At 34.1% G+C, this 21,866-nt stretch overlaps 1 protein-coding gene across 2 annotated transcripts in view; it reads right to left on the minus strand.

The window, feature by feature from the left end:
• LOC145280119 (myosin-VIIa-like) overlaps positions 1 to 21,866 on the minus strand; it is a 285,982-nt gene that overhangs the window by 19,594 nt on the left and 244,522 nt on the right. For both annotated transcript variants that reach the window (XM_080131876.1, XM_080131875.1), the window contains exons 18-22: positions 19,710 to 19,862; positions 15,860 to 15,968; positions 13,601 to 13,715; positions 9,716 to 9,808; positions 4,433 to 4,536 (exon numbers count right to left, since the gene is read on the minus strand). In XM_080131876.1, the coding sequence (XP_079988002.1) occupies positions 4,433 to 4,536; positions 9,716 to 9,808; positions 13,601 to 13,715; positions 15,860 to 15,968; positions 19,710 to 19,862 (574 nt within the window). The remainder of the gene's footprint in view (positions 1 to 4,432; positions 4,537 to 9,715; positions 9,809 to 13,600; positions 13,716 to 15,859; positions 15,969 to 19,709; positions 19,863 to 21,866) is intronic.

Here is a 21,866-nt window from a genome sequence, read left to right on the forward strand (position 1 = left end):
CTCTGTCAAGGCAGGATAGGCTGTTTTTAGCAGCTCCTGCCCAGATATGGCAGCAGTATTCCATCCGTACTTGGCTTTTATATAGATAGAGAATTGCATCAGTAGTGAGATATCTGCTAGAGCGGTAGAAGGAACCCACCATCTTTCCAGCGACCCTGGCAACAGACTTGATGTACGTGTTCCATTTCAGATCAGGAGTAAAGGTCAAGCCCAGAAGCTTGTCAAAACATTGAGCTTCTCGTAGGCGAGAGCCATCCATTACAGTTGATGCCAGATGGGGATCAGAGCGTTGATGGTGTAAAGATAGGAGCTTGGTTTTAGATGCATTAAAGGTAACCAGCCACGTCTTCCCCCACTGAATTACATGCTCGAGATTAGAGGAGAGAGAATCAGAGAGAGCTTTTTCATTTACAGCCTTTAATGTGTTGCCGTAGATGGTCGTGTCATCAGCATAGATGTCAACGAATGATTTAAGTATATGTTTAGGGAGATCATTGATGTAGATCAGGAAGAGAGTTGGGCCCAGGATGGACCGCTGAGGGACTCCAGCATCAATACTGCAGGCCTCTGATTTTTGTCCATCGACCACTACACTTATGAGCCTATCGGAGAGAAATGATTTAATGATTGAGAAAACATACACACACATATATGTATGTTACTTAGAGGGTCATCACTTATCAAGGCCATGAGGCCACTGAAAGATAAGGGTTAAGTGTTACATAGATTTTGAAACAACAAGATCAGTCACGGTGGAACATGGGTAAGGCTAGATTATCTAAATGGACGACTCAATAGGAGTTTATTCATATTAAATTCAAAGATGACCATGTTATAGTCAGCCGGGAAGCAGACACTTGGTATTGCGTTCCACAGACGGACAGTTCTAGGAAAGAAACTCTGCTCATGGAATTTTCGTTTAGTTTTGGGCACAGATAGAGAGTAAGGAAAGTTGTGGCGACTGTTTCAGCTAGGCGAGTATTTGTTGCGAACGTTTTACATGGAGGGGCCATAGATTGGAGCTCAGTCGAGCACATACCATAAAAGTATTGATAGAGCAGATAGACTCGCAACATCTCTTGTGTTAGAAAGAGGATGTAGAGATGCGAAATGGTCATCACTCAATAAATTTTGAAGACGGTTGTGTACTCTGTAAGGCAGGAAAGTCTGCTTTTAGGGACTCTACTCCTAATGTGGTAAGAGTACTCCATCTTAGGATGTATTTGACTCTTGTACAGGTAAAGGAGTGCGTCGGGAATGAGATACTTTCTGGAGTGGTAGAATGATGCAACCATTTACACACACACACACACACACACACATATATATATATATATATATATATATATATATATATATATATATATATATATATATATATAAGAGCAAATAGTTAATAAAACATGTTAAAAAAAACACTTTGAAATGAGTTAAAAACATATTTAATCTGAAAACGATACACTAGATAAGTGGATAGTCCTTAATCCGCGGATTTTCAAAGAAATACTTTCCTTCTCATCAGAGGGTAGGAATCAGCAAAATGCGGGATTGGATTTTGCATACAAAAGTATTTGATGAAACTACAAGTAAGTCAAAGATCTTACTTGATAACAAAAAAGTGAAGCAGGGGGAATAGGGTGAAGAAAAAGGTGATTTCACGTGAATGGATAGTCTGGTGAAAGGTAAAGTATCCAATGACGGTAAAATCCAAAAATGTAAGTCCAAGAAAGTTAGTTAAATTTCCATTCGCACAAGTAAAATCCAAGGAAATCGCGTAATTGGAAGATGGTTCAAAATAATCCAAAAGGCCAAATCCGTGGAATAATTCACAAATAGATACAAGGAAAAGAGGATTTATTTTACACACACACACACACACACACATTATATATATATATATATATATATATATATATATATATATATATATATATATATATATATATATATTAGTTGAAAATGGCGTAATGTAAGCTAATAATAAGGTAATTTCAACTTCATTTCCAATTTTCGGATTTTATTCGGTATTTATACCCAAATGCATTTTCTTTTATTTTGATGGATTGATAGTTGCTACTTCTTCTGATGAGTAAAAATCAAAATAGAGTCTTTGATTGATATAATAATTAAATGATTGATTTTGTGTTACGAAACAGTTACTGTCAAGAATTGTAAATGTCAACGGAATCAAAAAAGCAAATTGTAAGATGGTCAACATCATAAAATTTGGAATATAGACTTTTGTCATTTATTCATTATAGGCTCTGTAATAACATTGAGCTTCTTAAATTAAGGATTTGTACATATAAAAAGTGAAATATAATTGATGAAATCATATTTCCACAGAAATACACAAACACACACACACACACACACACACACACACACACACATATATATATATATATATATATATATATAAATAAAATAAGAATTACAATTAAGTTTACCAAGATAATCCAAGATGGCAAATCTAAGGTATAATATAAATATTAAAGAGTTAATATTCATAAAGTAATCTCAACCAGATGTAAAAACTCGATAAAATCAAATAGGAAGTTTATAATAAGACCAAGTAGTTAATAAAACATGTTAAAAAACACTTTGGAAAAAAGTTAAAAACCTTATGTAATTTTAAAAAGGAAGCACAAAATAAGTGGATAGTCCTTAATCCGCAGAGTTTCGAAGAAATACTTTCCTTCTCATCAGAGGGTAGGGATTAGCAAAATGCAGGATCGGATTTTGCTTGCAAAAGTATATATATATATATATATATATATATATATATATATATATATATATATATATGTGTGTGTGCGTGTGTGTGTGTGTGTTGTTTTTGTAAAATATTTCTTCCAATATATTTCTCGCTTTATTGATACCACTCCTTTTCGTTTAAAATCTTAATTCATGTTAAACATAACAGAACACATATATAAAAGAAAAACAATATAGTTACATTCCAAGATCCAAATATTTATTTTTCATGCAAAACAGCTCCTTCCAGCATGTTAAAATTTTAGTACATTTTTTACAGATCTGTTTCGTTATGCAGAAACAAATGGTTATTATTATGTCAATACCGTCTCTTTACGTGCATATACTCTTCAGAAAAAATTAGAAATTCTTTCTTTGGTAGAAACAAATGCATGACGATATAATGCTGCAAGAAGAAAAAGTTCATGGAAGACTCAACATCTTGTGTTTGTTTCAGGCGGCCATCTTTGTTCATATTTGCACTTTTTGCATGAAAAATAAATATTTGGATCATGGAATGTATCTATACTGTTATTCTTTCTCTCTTTTTGCTCTCTTCAGCCAATATTCATCAGAGACGAATATTGGCTGAAGAGAGCTTGATAAGGATACCTTAAACGGTCCTTATTATCGGGCTTGAAACCGACGGTACCAATGATTTGTCTCATCTAACAACTTTCTGTACACAAAATATTAATACACTCTTACATTTCGGATTTTCCTTTTAATTGAGCACTCTGCTGGATTTCTTTTTCCAAAAAAACTAATCATATATATATATATTATATACATAAATAACATATATATAAGGTAATTATCAATTTCAAATAGAACTTCTTATCATCTACCAATTCAACTGAATCGCGATATGATTCACATGAATGCTAAAAAGCAAATAATTGTTCTTTTCGTCCTTATGTCCTAAAGCAAGTAAGTTTTCACAGCAACGTGTGGAGACAAAGAATTTTCAACCAATGAAAATCGTTTAAAAAGCACAAAAAGTAACACGTTTATGTGAAAATGTAGTAGTAGTAGTAGTAGTAATAGTAGTAGTATCATATGGATTAGGCCCTTACACTACTACTTTTTAGCCAGTCTGAGAAATTGTCTTCATGTAGCTGGGCTATCACATAGCCTCCTTCCAGATAGTGTAGGATCAGGTAGTCTATGTCCTGGAAGGATTCTTTGCACTTTAGGCAGATTGGGAAGTCTATTTGTCTGTATTTGTTTTGATCCGGTTTGCGGCTACTCACTAATTCCAACTATTTGTGACCAAACCTGGGAGCCGCAAAGTTTGGTTTTCAATGATGTCCCCTCCTTTGGGGGTACTATTCCTCCATTCCTCCATCAATGTTTCAACTAGGTGGGAATTTTTGATTTTTGAGTTGTAGGAGGGCTTTCGGGACTTGAGTCTGGAGGTATGTAGGGCTTCTTTTATAATTTTTTGAATTAATAAGTCTCTGGTGTCCTCCTCGACGTTTTGAATTCATTTGTGAATGTAATAAGCTAGTGTTAACATAAAAAATCTCATAAGACTTGGGCAATAAAATCGGTTATCTGTAAACTTCACCGGCCGCAGCTTCATGGAGGTACTCCAGAATGTGTGCTCGACCTTTGGTCGCAATCACTACAAATCCATACTCCAAAGAATAGCAACTGAATAAGTAACTTTTACCTGATGATAATTGAAGATGATGTCTGCTATTCTCTCCTCTTGCGTTTCACAGGGAATCCATAACTTTCGCATGAAAACAACTTTTGGCATCACAGCACTTGTTACTGACAATACAGAAAGAAAAACGTTTAAAATATTGGTACTGGTGCATATCAGACGTATCTCAGCGTTCGCTCGGCTTTGGCCAGAACATGACGTCAACAGGCAGGTTATGCCGAGCGTTGCCGATAAAATCATAACAACGCTATGTAAAAGAAAATAATAAAATGAATAAATGTAAAATGCTGAAACCAAAAACAAACAAACAAAAAAAACAACCTACCGTAATTTGGTGTTTTATTATTGATTTTTAAAAATTTTTTTAATAATAACTGTCAAGGAAAGGTTAGAAAAAACAAAATTATTTTTTGGGGGGTGAGGCAAATAATTTTAAGGAAATGTTTAAAAAGAAGGTTCAAAGAGTTTTTTTTTGTTTTTTATATATATTTTGCCATTTTTTTAGAAAATGCTTTAAAGTATTTTTTGTCAAAGAAAACTGGTGAAAAAATTGTTTTTTTCCCAAGTATTTGTTTAAGCATTTTTTTGTAAAAAAAAAAAAACAAAACATTTTGCTTTGTTTTTTTTTTTTAATTGGAAGAAAAGGTTTTAAACATTCATTATGTTGGTACTGTCCATGATTTGCATGTAACAACTAGTGTTTTTTATTCTTTTCTAATATTTATCTAAACGGACTTTGCTAGACGCGCATGCGTCGCCACCTTGTAATTCAGCGCGCCGCGTTGTGATTTGCTGATCGACGTGTTACGTTAGACAGAAGCTAAACCGGATCTGTTGCTCGGCATAATCCAGCTGTTAACGTCATGTTACGTCCGACCAAAGCCAAACGAACGTTGAGATACATTTGGTTTACAGTATGCACCGGTACCAAAATGTTTTAATTTCAAAATTATATTTTCAAATATTTGAAATAAGGATTGAGAATTCTTTCTTTTTTTTTTTTATTACACGTAGTACTTTGTTGTTATGATTTTTTCACAACGTTTCAGTCGATGTAACCTCCGACCTTCTTCAGGTGTATCTCTTCAAACTTGTGAATCTTTACATCGATCTTGATAATAATCAATAACTCTTGTTTGTTGGTGGATCCAGATGTTTGTCTTTCTGTCTTATAGAATGATGCCCAACATTATCCTCTCCATCTTCCTTTGTACCACTGCCAAGACTTCACTTTAGTGAGAAGTTAGAGCCCATGTTTCACTACTGTAGATCATCACAGATAGTATATATCCAATGAAGATCTTCCCTTTGATTGGCATATTCCCAAAAACTGCCCATCCCATTGCTACCCTTTTCTTTATGTCAGGGTAGAGATCTCCATCTTTCGTAATTTTCTTTTCCAAGTAGATGTAGCTTTCAACTTTCTCAATGGTCTTCCCATCAACAATTATTGGTTACTTAGCAGCATACTGGTTCAACATCAACTTGGTCTTCCCAAGATACATGTTGAGGCCAACCGGGTTGCTCTTAGAGTGGATGTCGTTTAAAATGTCATTAAGTTTACAAGTATTTTAATGAAATGCACTCTAATGAACTCGTAGCACTTGTACTCCTCCGATGTAAATACCCTGATTAATCCGACAAGGAGCAAAAACCCACCCATTCAGTGTAGTGACCCCCAGAGGGTGCAAGTTCTTCTATTCCAATAGTTTTTTCAGTGTAGTGACCCCCAGAGGGTGCAAGTTCTTCTATTCCAATAGTTTTTTCCCTCAAAGTGCTAAACTTTGGAAATTCTTCCCTGTCTCCTGCTTCCCTGACTGATGCAGAAATTTAAGTTTTATTGAAAATGACATTTTGCTGCCCACCTTTCTACGTAGAGCCCCTGCACACATTGTTCCAGATAGTAATCTTTACGTCCAAGTAGTATGGCTATGTCCAAAGCCAACAAATTGGCTGCTTTAAACTGAATTAAAAAGTAACGAAAGATGCTGTGTAACATATTAGAATGAGAAAGATTTTCGAATTGATAACTCTAAATTTTTGACGTATTAGTATTACATCATTAGTGTTTTTTTTTTTTTTAATTATAGTTCAACTAAAGTAAACATGGTATATCTATGCTTCTGAATTTTTAGATGAGGATTGATAATTCGCATAATTTGTATTCTTCAGACTACTGTTCTCATCTTCAATGTTTTTCTCACAACGTTTCGGTCGATGTAACCTCCGACTTCTTCAGGTGTAATCTTGTTGACAGAACTCAGGGAATCTTTCTGTCAAACTCGGAAATCTGCACAGAATTTGGAACAGAACCGTTCATTTAATCCACGTATGTAGCATGCCCTTGTTCCGTCGGCAATGAACCAGAGGTTGACTAAGATGGGAAGACAAAGAATTCACCATGGCTACCGTCAAGCCCGATCTCCATCATATGTACATTAACTCTTATTCTTCTCCAGCAAGACTGCCTAACTTTTGGTCTTGGTCCACACATATCGACTCATGCTATTACTAAACCTTTTATTGCTTTTCTCCACTCTTAGTAATAAAATTGTTTTTAAATGTTAGAATAGACGTTCGTAGTCATTTATTCTACAACTGTTTAAAGTCCTAATAAGTACCCGTGGCGTAGTCGATAAAGTACTTGATAAGATTCAGTTGTAAGTTACACTCTTCTGGAGGTGGAAGTTTCAATCCTTAGTGCCAGTGACATTCAAAATTCACTTGCAAATTAATTAGAACTTCTACCCAGTAAAGGCTGACAGAATGAATGCATGCTATCTCCGTGGATTAAATAAATGGTTTAATTCAAAATTCCGTGCAGATTCCCGAGTTTGACATAAAAATTCCAGAGTTTGATAAGATACACCTGAAGAAGGTCGGAGGTTACATCGACCGGAACATTGTGAAAATAACACGCAAGATGGGAACAGTAATCCTAAGAATCCAAATAATACGAATAGTATAGGTATACTATTCGTATTTTAAGGATTCTTCGGACTACTGTTCCCATATAGAACAATCATTATATAAACACGGGATGAGAGATGCTATTGTGGCGTGCTTTTAGATGTTTATTCCTTTATTAACAAAATTGGATGTTAAACACACTTTATTCTCGCCATGTCGAACAGCCGATTAGTCTTTACGTTTTATTACTGGTTGGTTTCTGATTAAAATACTCATTGCAACATCAAACGAACACACAATGAAGAAAGAATGTAGCTAAGTTGTCACATAATATAACACTACAGTGTATTAACTGTTTTAGTTTACATTATCATGGCTTTGTAATTAATTGCTTCCATTCATTTTTGGATAGTCCCGTTTCACTTACAAAGTGCCTTCAATAAGTTTCCAGACATGTTTTAGTACAGGCATTTAAAATTATCGTAGACTCTTGAAAATTCAGTATGTTATTGCTATACATCTTATGAGATGACTGACCGAGTTTTATGATTTCAGGTTCAAATGAACAACTACAGCAGGAATTGAAATGCATCCTACTAAAGTCTGATTGTCACAGCTGGTGAATTTCAAATATGCAATCTGGACTTGAGGACAATTTAGAAGAACGATATACAATAAACTTCTGTTTTAAACTTGGAAAAAATGTCCCCCAGAAACGTATAGAATGCTTCAGATTGCTTTTGGACTATTTTGCATGAATCGAGCATCAGTTTTTGAGTAGCATAAGAGATTCAAGGAAAGCAGGAAGTCTGTGAGGGATGATGAGAGGTGTGAAAGGAGTAAGAAAATCAGGACACCAGAGTTGATTGGCCAAATAAAGAATTTCATGGATAAGGACCATCGTGTGTCTATAGTGACAATAAGTGCATAGTTTGATGTCAGTGTGGGAACTGTACACATCATTATTCATGAGGAACTGAAGATACGAAAGATTTGCGCGAATGCACCAGTCCGCAACTGCACCCTTTTCACTGCCTATTTGACCAAAATGGATATTAAAACAGTGCCTCAACCTCTCTATAGTCCAGACCTTACTCCTTGAGACTTTTGGTTATTCCCTAAGCTCAAGGAAAACCTTAGAAGCTGTCTTTATGAGACAATCAAAAGAGGCTGTGTGAGGGTCACTGACATGCTCACACAAGAGGATTTCCATGGGGATTTACACAACTTGTTGGAACAGTACAAATGGATTGCAGCCAGAGAAGATTACTTTGAAGGGGACTAGAGTTTCGCGTGAGTACTATCAATTAAAGTGGCAATACGAAAAAAGTTGCAAACTTATTTAAGGCACGTTGTACTTGTCTGAGTTCACATGTGATCAACGAAGGGCAACTAAAAATATGTGTGCTCATCATCATTATCGTATAAATTCAAAGATTCTATTGTTAGCATTGGTCTCCCCGATATTTTTTCAAATCAGAATCGTTTCTAAAAGACATTAGGTACTCACGAGAGGGATCATCTGAAGGTTGCTAAGATCCTATATTGAAAATGATTTTTCGTGGAACAAACTGGATTCGAACTTGGAACACCCACGTCGTTAGTCCATGTAGTTAACCATTTGACTACCGTTATGAAGTCCATCCAAATGTACACCTAAAGTGTTACCAGAATCCATTATCACTTTTAAATGCACTGTTCATTTTAATACGAAACTAGCATGGAGATCCGACGTTGCCCGGGATTTAATGAGGATCGACAATTGTTTCACACTTCCAATATTTTATTGTCATCGAAATCGGTGCAACCGAACAATTTTCAATCAAATCGATTGATTGCCTCCTCTAGTCAGGCGCCCACCGCCTCTTCGCAGTGATCTAGTCCGCAATACGTTGTAGTCTATATTATACAGAAATTAATGTTGATTTTATAGAATTATCTTTATATAATGACTTGCAGTAAAGTTTAAAAAGCAAAATTTAAGTATCATGCTTAAATTAGGCTCTAAACAGAAACATTCATTTCGAACGCACCTCTGTCTTATCAAAGAACCTACTGTTGATATTATATGCCGGGTCCTTCTGCTTATGCGGTGATAAAACTTCTAAAATGCACTTTTGATGCTAAGCTGTGTAAGGGTGTTTGGTCGAAATCGGACTGTTCCTTCTTCAACGGATTTTTTTCTAGTGTCGATTTTCAATATATATCGAGGACATTACAACACAAAACCTATTTCAGAACACTCCCGGACACATAAAGTACAATTGTGTGAAAGTTTAATAAAAATCGGCTTAGTCGTTTCGGAGTCCATAGGGTACGAACTCACACACACATGCACAAGCAAAGTGCCTTTTATGTATAAATTGAAATACTTACAACTTCTTCTTTGGCCGCTCGTACCGGGAGTCCAGAAATATTCGGCATGAATGATACAGTCAAAAAAATAGTCATTTTCCAGAAGTGATATTACTGAAAAAATAGGAAAAATATTAGTCCAATTTATAAAACTCACTCTGTCTGTCTACATTTTTTTTCAAAGTGCATCTCTTCTGAGACACAGGAATGCAGAGCGGTATTAGACGAGCCAAATGATTGCATTTTTGTGGACCGTTCTTTTATGGGATTTTAGCCGGTAAAATAGCTGCTAAGGGGTCAAAATAAAAAAAAAGAACTTGGAAGGTATAAGACGACATACAGTGCTCGTCTACGTATGCACAAATATACATTTATACGTAAAAGTCGCTTCAGTTTTAAGTATTTCTTATCTACTTGATGATAGCTCGAACTGTAACGACTAAGACTGGAGTGATAAATGTTTTGGTTTCGATTCTAGCTGATGGCACCATGTTATTTTTTACTTTTGAAATCGGTATTATATATTTGATACAATAAAATAATCAATAGAAAATTGTGTTTATAATAATGAAAATTACGAAATCTGTGTAAATTAAAATATCATATTTAAGCGTATTTTATGAACAGGCAACGCCGGGTACCCCGTACAAAATCAAATGTTACACCTTAGAAGAGAGGAACATTTTGCAATAATTAACAATAAGGCTAAGAGGATGGGTGGCATCGGTGACGCTCATGTGACAAACTGACGTTTTGATAATTTAATAAGAAATAGTGTCGTTGTTTTGGAACGCAGTGTTTATATTGGTAATTTATATATTAAAACTGTAGTACCTTTAACGTACGTACGTATGTACGTATGTATGTCACGGTTTCGAAATTATAAATTATACGATCGGGAGATCCTATTTATTAAAAAGGAGGATAGACGGTGATAACATACTACGGACATTAAATTAGTATATAGATACGTTAATTTAATGTTTTTACAGTATGTTATAACTAGGGCTGTGACAACAGAATATTCTTTTCATTCTTTTGACTCTCGGGTATATATCCGACACAGTTAGACATACTTGATCAACTGAGAACCACATCCGTCTATATAAAAACATATAAGATATTAACGGATATATACCCAAGAATCAAAACAATGAAAAGAATATGCTGTTGTCACAGCCCTAGTTATAACCATCTATCCTGCTTTTTGATAAATAGAATCTCCCGATCATCAAAAACGCAAAAAAAAAAAAAAAATTATAATAAAAAACATAATGCCATTTTTGTGCCGTACATGAAACTAAGATATACCTTCTTGGTCTTCTGGCTAGGATCTAAGGGTAGTGTCTGTTATGTCTAAAGATGGTATCTGTTTGCGCCAGACATCCGTACAATGGAAATATGTCACAGACTATTATAAGGATATTGGAAATAAACCGTAATAACCAGATATAATCTGACGCTACATTAACCAGTTACTTACATAAATATTTTTACAGATTTAACAAAATGGCAACAATAATATCGCAAAATATTTTTGCAGCTAATTCTACCCTATGAGACGAAGGCCATCAACTCCCCATATTTCCTCCTATAACACAGAACACGCTAGGTAACATACAAATATCTGTGCATGAGGTCGCCAAGCTAATCAAGAACCTTGATTCCAGTAAAGCAACTGGCCCTGACAGCATCCTAATTATAGTCTTGAAAAATTACAACCAGAACTTACTCCCATACTTACGAAACAGTTTAAGCGTTGCCTTAAGGGGAATTGTTTCCCAACACCTTGGAAAACCTCATCAGTATGCCCTGTATTCAAGAATTCAGGTGAAAAGTCATCTCCCTCTCAGTACAGACCAGTAAGTCTCCTGTGTGTCATGAGTAAGTTGCTAGAATCCATATTAAATAGAGAAATAGTCAACCACCTCAGCAGAAATAACCTTCTTAGTGACACGCAATATGGTTTCTGTTCTGCAAGATCTATCGCAGATGTGCTAACGGTTATATCTCATAGGATTAGTGAATCTCTTGACAAAGGCTTCCTTTCTAGGGCAATTGCTCTTGATATATCAAAGGCCTTCGACAAGGTATGGCATAAAGGTTTACTTCACAAGATTTCCAGCTACAGTATAACTGGAAATGTTTTCTCTATCATTAAATCATTCTCTCTGATAGGCTCATAAGAGTAGTGGTAGATGGACAAAAATCAGAAACCTGCAGTATTAATGCTTGAGTCCCTCAGGGGTCAATCCTGGGCCCAACCCTCTTCCTGATCTACATCAATAATCTCCCAAAACACATGCTTAAATCATTCGTTGACATCTATGCTGATGACACGACCATCTACGGCAACACATCAAAGGCTGTAAATGACAAAGTTCTTTCTGATTCTCTCTCCTCTGATCTCGAGCACGTGGTTTCTCTGTCGCTTTATGGGCCACGTGTGTAACACGTCTATTTGTCCTCTTGTGTCTCGAACATGCCTCGAATACATTTTCTCTAAACACGTTTTTATCTCTCTATGTCACATCGCGCAGCCGGATTGGTCTGCACTCTGTTGCATCATTTGTCTTCATGCAACGCATGTCCTCAACCTCACTGGCTAGATTTTACATTCACACATCATCACACCGCGTACACATGGTTGGTATTATTATTTATTTATTTTTACTTCAATAATTGTTTTCATTTTAATTGCACTTGAAAAACTATTCATACTCAGCACAACAAAATCACTTACACACAATGCAATACTGTTCAAAAGATTTTTTTAATGTGTCCGAATAACGATTAGCATGGCGAACGTCTAGATTAACTTTGTCACAAGGGAGACGTTAAAATCCCCCGTCTTGAATTTACGCGCCAAGCACATGAACCTTAATTCTCATCATGGAAATTTATCACATCGAATGAGAATGTAATTCTTTTGGAAACGATTTTATTTCAAACTACTTTCCTTATGAGATGAATACGCTTTCATTTAAAAAAAATAATCAAATTAATTCCAAGGCACACGTGATACTCTGACCATAAAAATCCGCAATATTAAACCTCCTGCTATTCTAACAAAATCCGCACCTTGCTAATCCTGCATTACAAATACTCCACCCAAGAAAACACTTTTCTTTTACATGGAGGTTACCACTTATCAAGGCCGGGAGGCCACTCGGGGATAAGGGTAATTGCGTGTACAGTAATCAATGGGATAGTATCGTAGTAATCGTTAGTATTGGAGATTTGATAAAGTGTCTTACTTAAGGGGGCTGTTCATCAGGAATTTGTTTATGTTGGACTTGAACACATCCAAGTTGTAGTGAGATGGGAAACAGGCAAATGGAAGAGAGTTCCACGGGCGGGCACTTCTAAGAAAGAGGCTTTGTTCATGGAACCTACGTCTTGATTTAGGCACAGATAAAGAGTGGGGAAAATTACTGACAGCGGTTTCAGCTAGACAGGTGTTTTTCGTGAAAGATTAGCGAGGGTGGACCAGCGATTGGAACTCAGACGAGCACTTATGTTGGAACAATTTCAACTAATATTCTTAACACGTAAACAAATGTTGTTTATTTCATATTAATACAGTGATTTCGAGTTTTTTTGTCGAGTGTCGTTATTTTCCAGAGTTATTTCTATATTTTTATTCTCATTTATATGAGCATGTGCCTTGGTGAAAACTTTCTATTAATCGGTGATCCCGTTAAATTTACTTTTAACGGTCCCGCAGATACCTTCCTACTACTTTCGAACTTCAAGCAATTTCAGCACCTGTAACATCGGTCCTAAAAATTGATAGATCCCGATTATGAATTGGTGGGTACCGACTCACACCCTTACAAATTGGTGACTCCTCCCCGGAAATCCCACATTGTACGATGAGAAAAACAAAAATCGAAATTAACTCACATCGGTCTTTAACTTTGATAAAAAGCGAATAGCCTTCACCGGAAGTTAGCTTCAACCTTTGAACCAAATCTTCGCAGATAGTCGACACCTTTGTATATGAATCGATCTCCAATGTCTAAAAAGCAGAAATAAAATTGAATTAAATTGACGAAAATGCGGACAAGATTAAACAGTTAACTTGACGCAATTTCGCCATGTTGTACTTATTTTTTATTTAAAAGTGTTTTTTTTATACAAAAAGGGGGGGGGGGTAAATATTTGACAATATAATAGACATGACGAGAAAGAAAAAAGGTTGTCAAAAACATTTGCTAATAAATAAATAAATAAACAAATAAGTAAATACACAAACTAAGAAACAAAGAAATACACAAGTAAATAAATAAATAAATAAAAATAAATAAATAAATAAAGAAACAAACAAATAAATAAATAAATAAACAAATAAATAAATAAACAAATAAACAAATAAATGAACAAATAAACAAATAAATAAACAAATAAATAAATAAATGAACAAACAAATAAATAAATAAATGAAAAAAAAAACAAATAAATAAACAAATAAAAAACAAATAAATAAACAAATAAACAAACAAACAAATAAATAAATAAATAAATGAACAAACAAATAAATAAATAAATAAACGAAAAAATAAATAAATAAACAAATAAACAAATAAACAAACAAATAAATAAATAAACAAAGAAATAAATAAACAATCAAATAAATAAACACAAATAAATAAATAAATAAATAAACAAGAAAATAAATAAACAAACAAATAAATAAATAAACCAAAAAACAAATAAATAAACAAATAAACAAATAAACAAACAAATAAATAGATAAACAAATAAATAAATAAACAAGCAAATAAATAAACAGACAAATAAACAAATAAATAAATAAATAAATACATAAACAAATAAACAAATAAATAAATAAATAAATAAATAAATAAATTCACCTTCCATTTCCTCTACTTTTCTTCTGCATATTTTCATTCACTTTTACCCTTTCGTTTTATTTCATTTTTCGATTTTCATTTATAATGTTCTCCAATTTTATTATTTTTTTTGTCTTCTAAACTTAAAACAGAAATAAAGAAATTTATTGTTTATATGTCTATCAAATGTTTGGATTTGTTTAATGATTTCGTTGTTGTTAAAATATTTGTACTTCTTCCAAAATATGTGAACTTCTCACCCAAACATGTATACTTTTACTAAAGCCTATGTACTTCCATTAAAGTATGTAGTTCAACTACAACTCGTGTACTTCCCCACCCCCAAATATCTGAACTTTTCACCAAAATATCTGAATTATTCACCGAAATATCTGAATTATTCACCGAAATATGCCAACTTTTCAACAAACTGTGACTTTTTCACCGAAATGTGTGAACTTCTCACTAAAATATCTGAATTTCTCACCAAAATGTGTAACTTTTTCAGCGAGACATATACTTTCACCAAAATATGTGAATTTTTCACCAAAATATGTGAATTTTTCACCAAAATTTGTGAATTTTTCACCAAAATATGTGAATTTTCACCAAAATATGTGAATTTTTCACCAAAATATGTGAATTTTTCACCAAAATATGTGAATTTTCACCAAAATATGTATCTTCAAACAAATGTCTTTCACAAATGATCAATCAATTAGTAATAAACTGAAGAATGTAGAATTTCATAAAAAGGAGAAAAGAATAATTCGACAACGTTGAAATAAAAACAAAAAATTTAATTAAAATTTGAATAAATGACTCATGGACATTTGTGATTAAAAAAGCAATTGAATTTGGAGTCACTCATATCCCAATGCGATTCGACAGAACTAAACCGTATTTATAACTAACCAGGATTAAAATTACAATACCACTACTATTAATACTACTACTACCACCTTATTACTACTACTACTACTACTACTACTACTACAAAGATGCTTTAAAATTTATTTTAAAAGATTGCATCAAATTTAAACGAAGTTTTGGAAGTTTATGCAGGTCATGATTTGGAAATAACGCACCAACATCCCTTTTAAGCGATGAACTGAAAGTAACTATTTTTTGACGATTATTTTTCTAGTATGTTTTCTTGAATCATGCACGCTAATTAAAACTGATATAACAGATTTACAAGTACTCATATAGTATAGACATTCGTGACATTTAGTTGCAAAATTAGTCTCACTTGATGCGTGATAAAAACAAATCTTCGTTGCTGGAAAGAAGAGATAAACGTACATACCATGTCGGACGAATCTGGAAATAGGATGTCGATTTTTAACGTTGGAGGGCGCTGTCCAACCAATGCCATGTACTCAAGCAGGTGCGGCGGGTAGAGGCGGCAGCCTTTCCTGAGGAAACAAATTATACACACTTTTACAGAATAAATGTTATGTACAAACGGTTGATAAGTCAGTTATTTATTTTTTTGAGGACTGTTATCCTCATCTTCATAGTTATGTTGTTTCGCGATGTTTCGACTAACTATTCCTCTGGCCTTCTTCAGGTGGTTAACCGCGACGGGATAGAAATGCTAAAGACTTGAATTTATAAAACCAAAAATTTCCACCTTAATCGCAGTGGCTACAGGCGTTGATCTCCACAGTTCCAGGTGAGCATTGTCTGAAGATAGCGGTTTCAATCCTACCCAAAGCATGCCAAAAGATTAGTTGGCCAAAACGTGATGAGACAACAGCAACTATGGAAGGCAGTAATTACTGAAGATGCAGTTAAGAGACTCAGTATACCTATCCTAACCCTAACCCTAACCCTAACCTATCCCGTCGCGGTTAATCAGCTGAAGAAGGTCAGAGGATGAGTTGGCTGAAACGTGGTGAAACAACAATACTACGAAGATGAGAATAACAGTCCGAAAATAAATAAATATAAAAATTACTCATCTCAAAGATTTCAAGTCAGTTATTAGTTTAATCATTACTTGAAACTATAGTTGTGTTTTATTTTACGAAATATAAATCTGTTTTAAGGTTTTATGGTAAACAGATAATTTTGTTTAATAAAATAAAAAAAAATTGAGATGTTATTAGACATTTTATAAAGCCAAAAACGATATCATTTTTTTTTCTTGAAAATAAAGTATTTATTTACCTTAAAGAAATCAATACGTAAGCTGATATCATTCTTCTCAAACGTTTTTCTTTTTTTTTTGTTGATCATTTCTTTTATAAAAATATCTCAAGGAAATTTGACGAGATGTTGATCGCAGATAATTATCTTTTCTTTTGCCCCGCGTGATTTACGTGACATGATTAATAAAATATTCTTGACATTTTTTTTTCATCAATTTTTGTATTAATTAAAATAAATAATTAAGATAATCTTTCAGGAATTATGAGGTATCTTCAACAAGTTTCCAGACCTTTTCTTCGTATGAGCGCTTTTATTGCTAGTGCACACACATGAAACTCTAGTCCCCTTCAAAGTAATCTCTTCTGGCCGCAATGCACTTGTACCGTTCCAACAACAACTGGAAGAACCCTTTGACACAGCCTCTTTCATCTCCTCAATTATCTCATAATGACAGCCACTAAGGTTCTCCTTGAGCTTAGGGAATAACCAAAAGTCACAATGTGATCACAATGTCTTTCTTTCTTTCTGATCTTCTCTGAACACCCATGAGACAAACTTCGCACAAATCTTCCACATCTTCAGTTCCTTGCGAATAATTGTGTGTACAGTTCCCACACTGACATCAAACTGTGCAATTATCGTCTCTATAGACACATGACGGTCCTTATTTATGAAATTCTTTATTTGGCCAATCAACTCTGGTGTTCTGACTGTCTTACTCCTCCCACACCTCTCATCATCCCTCATACGCTCCCTGCCTTCCTTGAATCTCTTATGCCATTCAAAAACTGATGTTCGATTCATGCAAGATGGTCCAAAAGCACTCTGAAGCATTCCATACGTTTCTATGGCATTTTTTCCAAGTTTAAAACAGAATTTTATTGCATATCGTTCTTGTAAAATGTCTTCACGTCCAGATTGTATTTTTGGAAATTCACCAGCTGGTACACTCAGGCTTTAGTAGGATGTATTCCAATTTCTGCTGTAGCTGTTCATTTGAATCTAAAATCGTAAAAATTGGTCAGTCATCTCATAAGATGTATTGCAATAACATATTGAATTTTCGAGAGTCTACAACAATTTTAAATGCTTGTACAAAAAAATCTGGAAACTTATTGAAGGCATCTCGTCCTAACAAAGATCCGGAAACAATAAAAAAAATAATAAAGGTGAAAGTAATATTAAAATGTAAATTGTTTAATTCTAGGCAAGATAATATTAATGATGCGAGCAACGCACAATGGAAAATGAATGTAAGTTTTCAGATGCACGTCGATGACAGAGGTTATTTTATTTTTGAGTTTCACACTGTCAATATCTGCAACAGATTGATGTAACTTTCAGGTCATGAATGCATAAGTTCAGTCACCATAACAATGCAACTTGCAATCTTCTTTGATCCATTCAAACGGAATGAAACAATAGGAGGCATTACTTGTAGAACGCTCGCTGCATTATTAAAATTTATCGTTTTTGGTGTGGTTTCAAGTAAGGGCCACATCATGCCACCTCACAAATTCGAAGTTGGGTTGAAAGTCAACACCAAAGTGTACCTGGATGTGCTAAAGGGTGTGATGATTCTCTGGTGCAATCAGTTAGCTGCTGGTAGACTCTGGATGTGGCAGTAGAATTCCGTGTTGGCCCACAAGTCCAAAGAAACCCAGGCTTAGCTTCAAAAGGAGTGCAACAACTGTGTACTCTTCTGTCACTGGCCCCCTCCTTCTCCTCCGACATGAACTTCGTTTGGTCATACGCCGAGAACATTATATCTCACTACATCAAAGCCAGCCTCATCACCATCATCCGACGAGTATTCGCTGAGCTACCGCTGGTGCTTGTGGAAAAGGCATGTTCCCAGTTCTGGACTTGTATTGAGGCGGTAATTGAGGCTGAAGGCGGCTACATTGAATAAATATTAGCTCTACTGCATAATCAAGTTACCTGAATTGATTTTTTCAATAAAAGTTTTAAAGTAAAACTGGTATTGTTTTCTTTATGGCGACAAATTTATCGTTCCACTCTGTATATCATTGAACAACAATCTTTGGACAACTGTTCTCAGCTTGAATATTATTTGAACAACATTTCGGCCAATGTAATCTCCGACCTTCTTCAAGTGTATCATGTCAAACCCGTGGATCTTTATATTGAACTCTAAAATCTCGAACCCAACCCTTCATTTAATCCATGTTCCATCAACCATGACTGGGTAGAAGTCCTAGGTATTTCACAATTGTATTGTTGCGTACCAGGTCTATATAAATCAAACCATGCATGTTCCTAAAACACGTATTATTCGTAGACAAATTTTATTCAGGATTTTTCTTCGTTTTTGAGAGGGCCTCTGCATCGCGGAATCGATTCTGATCTCTTTATACTTTTCTGTTTACTCATCTTGACCCCTCTCTTGTTCTGCCTGACTCTGGTTCTTGTCTGACTAAAAACTCACGCGTGTCCCTTCCTTATATATTGAGGTATGGTGTAGGGTCGCACATCCCATCAACACATCTCGCACTCAACATGCACTGACCTGTCTTGTAACCCCTACTAGCATGCAGACGTAATGCATCCATCAACTGAAGTCAATGAGTTTGAAGTCTGTCAGTCTTAACCTTTCGACCTCTCTGCACTTAACTTGAACACAAGCAAGTTGGTTCAAGCTAGTACCGTGTAATCCACATTATTGACATACAACAGTATTTTGTGTGTCGCATGCACTAAAGACTAAATCTTCAACCTCGAGAAAAGTGTCACTTTAACAACTAAATTCTATCCATTGAAAGATGTATCTTTGTAGGCAAGTCGGAGGTTACATCAGCCTAAACGTTGTGAAAATGACACTCAAGATGAGAACAGTAGTCTGAAGAATCCAAATAATACGAATGACCAATACTCATCTAAAAAAATTCCGAACTGTTAAATATTCGTTGATAATTGTAATTTTTATATTTTAAAAGCGAATGATGATATTCTAAACGATTTATAAATAAATGTGAACTTACTCTTTTAAATGTCGAATCCTTTTTAGGCAGGAATATGTTAGATGATAATGACTGGCCCTAAGGAAGCTGATTACTTCTCGATACACTTCTGTTGCGGGTGCAACACATCCAGTTAACAGCCACAAAAGTTCCCAACCTTTATTTTCACTGCGTCTGTAGAATATGAGAAATTAAAATATCAACTTTTTGAAGTCACAGACACACACACACACGCACGCACGCACGCACGCACGCACACACACACACACACACACACACACACACACACACACATATATCTGTCTGCTTGCACTTTGTTGTTTTGCTAGACTTAACTGTCTCTTAATTCTCAACTAACTTCACAGTTATGCTTTTTTATATATATATATATATATATATATACATATATATACATATATATATATATTTAAATAAGGGAGTAGTCATATATATATATATATATATATATATATATATATATATATATATATATATATATATATATATACTAGCAAAAATACCCGTCGTTGACTGGGTTCAAAAACAGCCTACAGAAAATGAACTCTGATTTATGAAAGTATGATAGGTTATGAAAAGGAAGGATTGTAAAGAGATAGCTTCAAATTTGGGGGTATCAAAACCAAAGCAAAACTATGATGAAAGTAAAAATAAAATAGATAAACCCCATAATTTATTATACCATACTTGTTCACACTGAAACACTTATCACAATATTCTGTGGATCTATATAAAAAACCTTCTTAAACTTTGTGACATATTTCCATTCTATGGAGGTCAGGTGCGAACGAACACCCCATAATTTTATTATACCATATTTCTTCAAACTGAAACATAATTATCAAAGTATACTTACGCATACAGATATGAAAAGTCTTTATTAAAGTTTGTGCCTATTTCCATTCCATGGAGGCTAGGCGCGAACGCAAACCCCACAATTTTATTATACCATCCCTATTTAAGTTAAAACATACTTATCAAAGTATTATTATGTACATCTATATCAAAAACACTTGTAAACGTTTTTTTTTTAATTTTTAAATTTTTTATTTCCATACTTTGTGGACCAGGCACAAACGCAGACCCCACAATTTTAATGAACCACCGTTCTTCCAGATCAAACATACCCATTCCTGTGTCTCGATACATCTTCTATCATTATATGTAATCAGTTTTTTAAAATAGTCAACCATATAGGAGCCTATTCGTGACCACACACACACACACACACACACACACACACACACACACACACACACACACACACACACACACACACACACGTGCGCATTCAGCTTTATATTATAGATATATGTCTAAAAGTAATGAAATAAAAAGATGTAGTGTTTACCTAATATACGCAATGGTAAACTTCAATCTAATATAAATAAAAGTAATTATATATATAGGTAATTTAATAATTTAATACAAAACCAAATAAAAAAGCTCAATATGTAATAGAGAGTAGAGCTTATTATAAGAGAAAGAAAATAAAAACTGTAAGTTGAAATTTACAACCGGACTATTAACATCATACTGGACTTAATTTTCGACTTCATTCTCTCTAAAGAATTATTTTCACCTTTCGGATTACCTTGAGAGAATCTTCATTCAAACTGAAATATTATGGGCGGTTTGTTTTTTATATTTTTTTTACATATCCAACCTTTTTTCACTTGTTTGTCTTGGCAATTTATGATTAAAATAATTGCGGTTTCACTTAATGCGATAATCAGCAAATTCTAGCATTGTTACAAATATAATTTGCTGATTTCTATTTATCCTCTGATGAGAAGAATAGCAAGAATAACATTCTTTTAAACTCCACGGAATAAGGACTTTGTAAATTGTCTTTTGGAGTATTTAGTCGAACAATAAATTTTGATTGTAAAGTTCAACTTACCATTTTAATTTTTTTTTCTCTAATGTATATATATATATATATATATATATATATATATATTTCTGTGGGAATATTCTTAATTCACTTATATTTCCTTTTTATATATACTAATCCTTATTTAAGAAGCTCAATATAATTACAGAGCGTCTAATAAATAAATGAAAAAAAAGTCTGTATTCCAAATTTCATGATGTTGACCATCTTATAATTTATTCCTTTAATTCAGTTGACATTTACAATTCTTGACAGTACATATA

Source organism: Euprymna scolopes, chromosome 7, assembly GCF_053919585.1.
Source record: "Euprymna scolopes isolate OS-2025 chromosome 7, ASM5391958v1, whole genome shotgun sequence".
NCBI lineage: Eukaryota > Metazoa > Mollusca > Cephalopoda > Sepiida > Sepiolidae > Euprymna > Euprymna scolopes.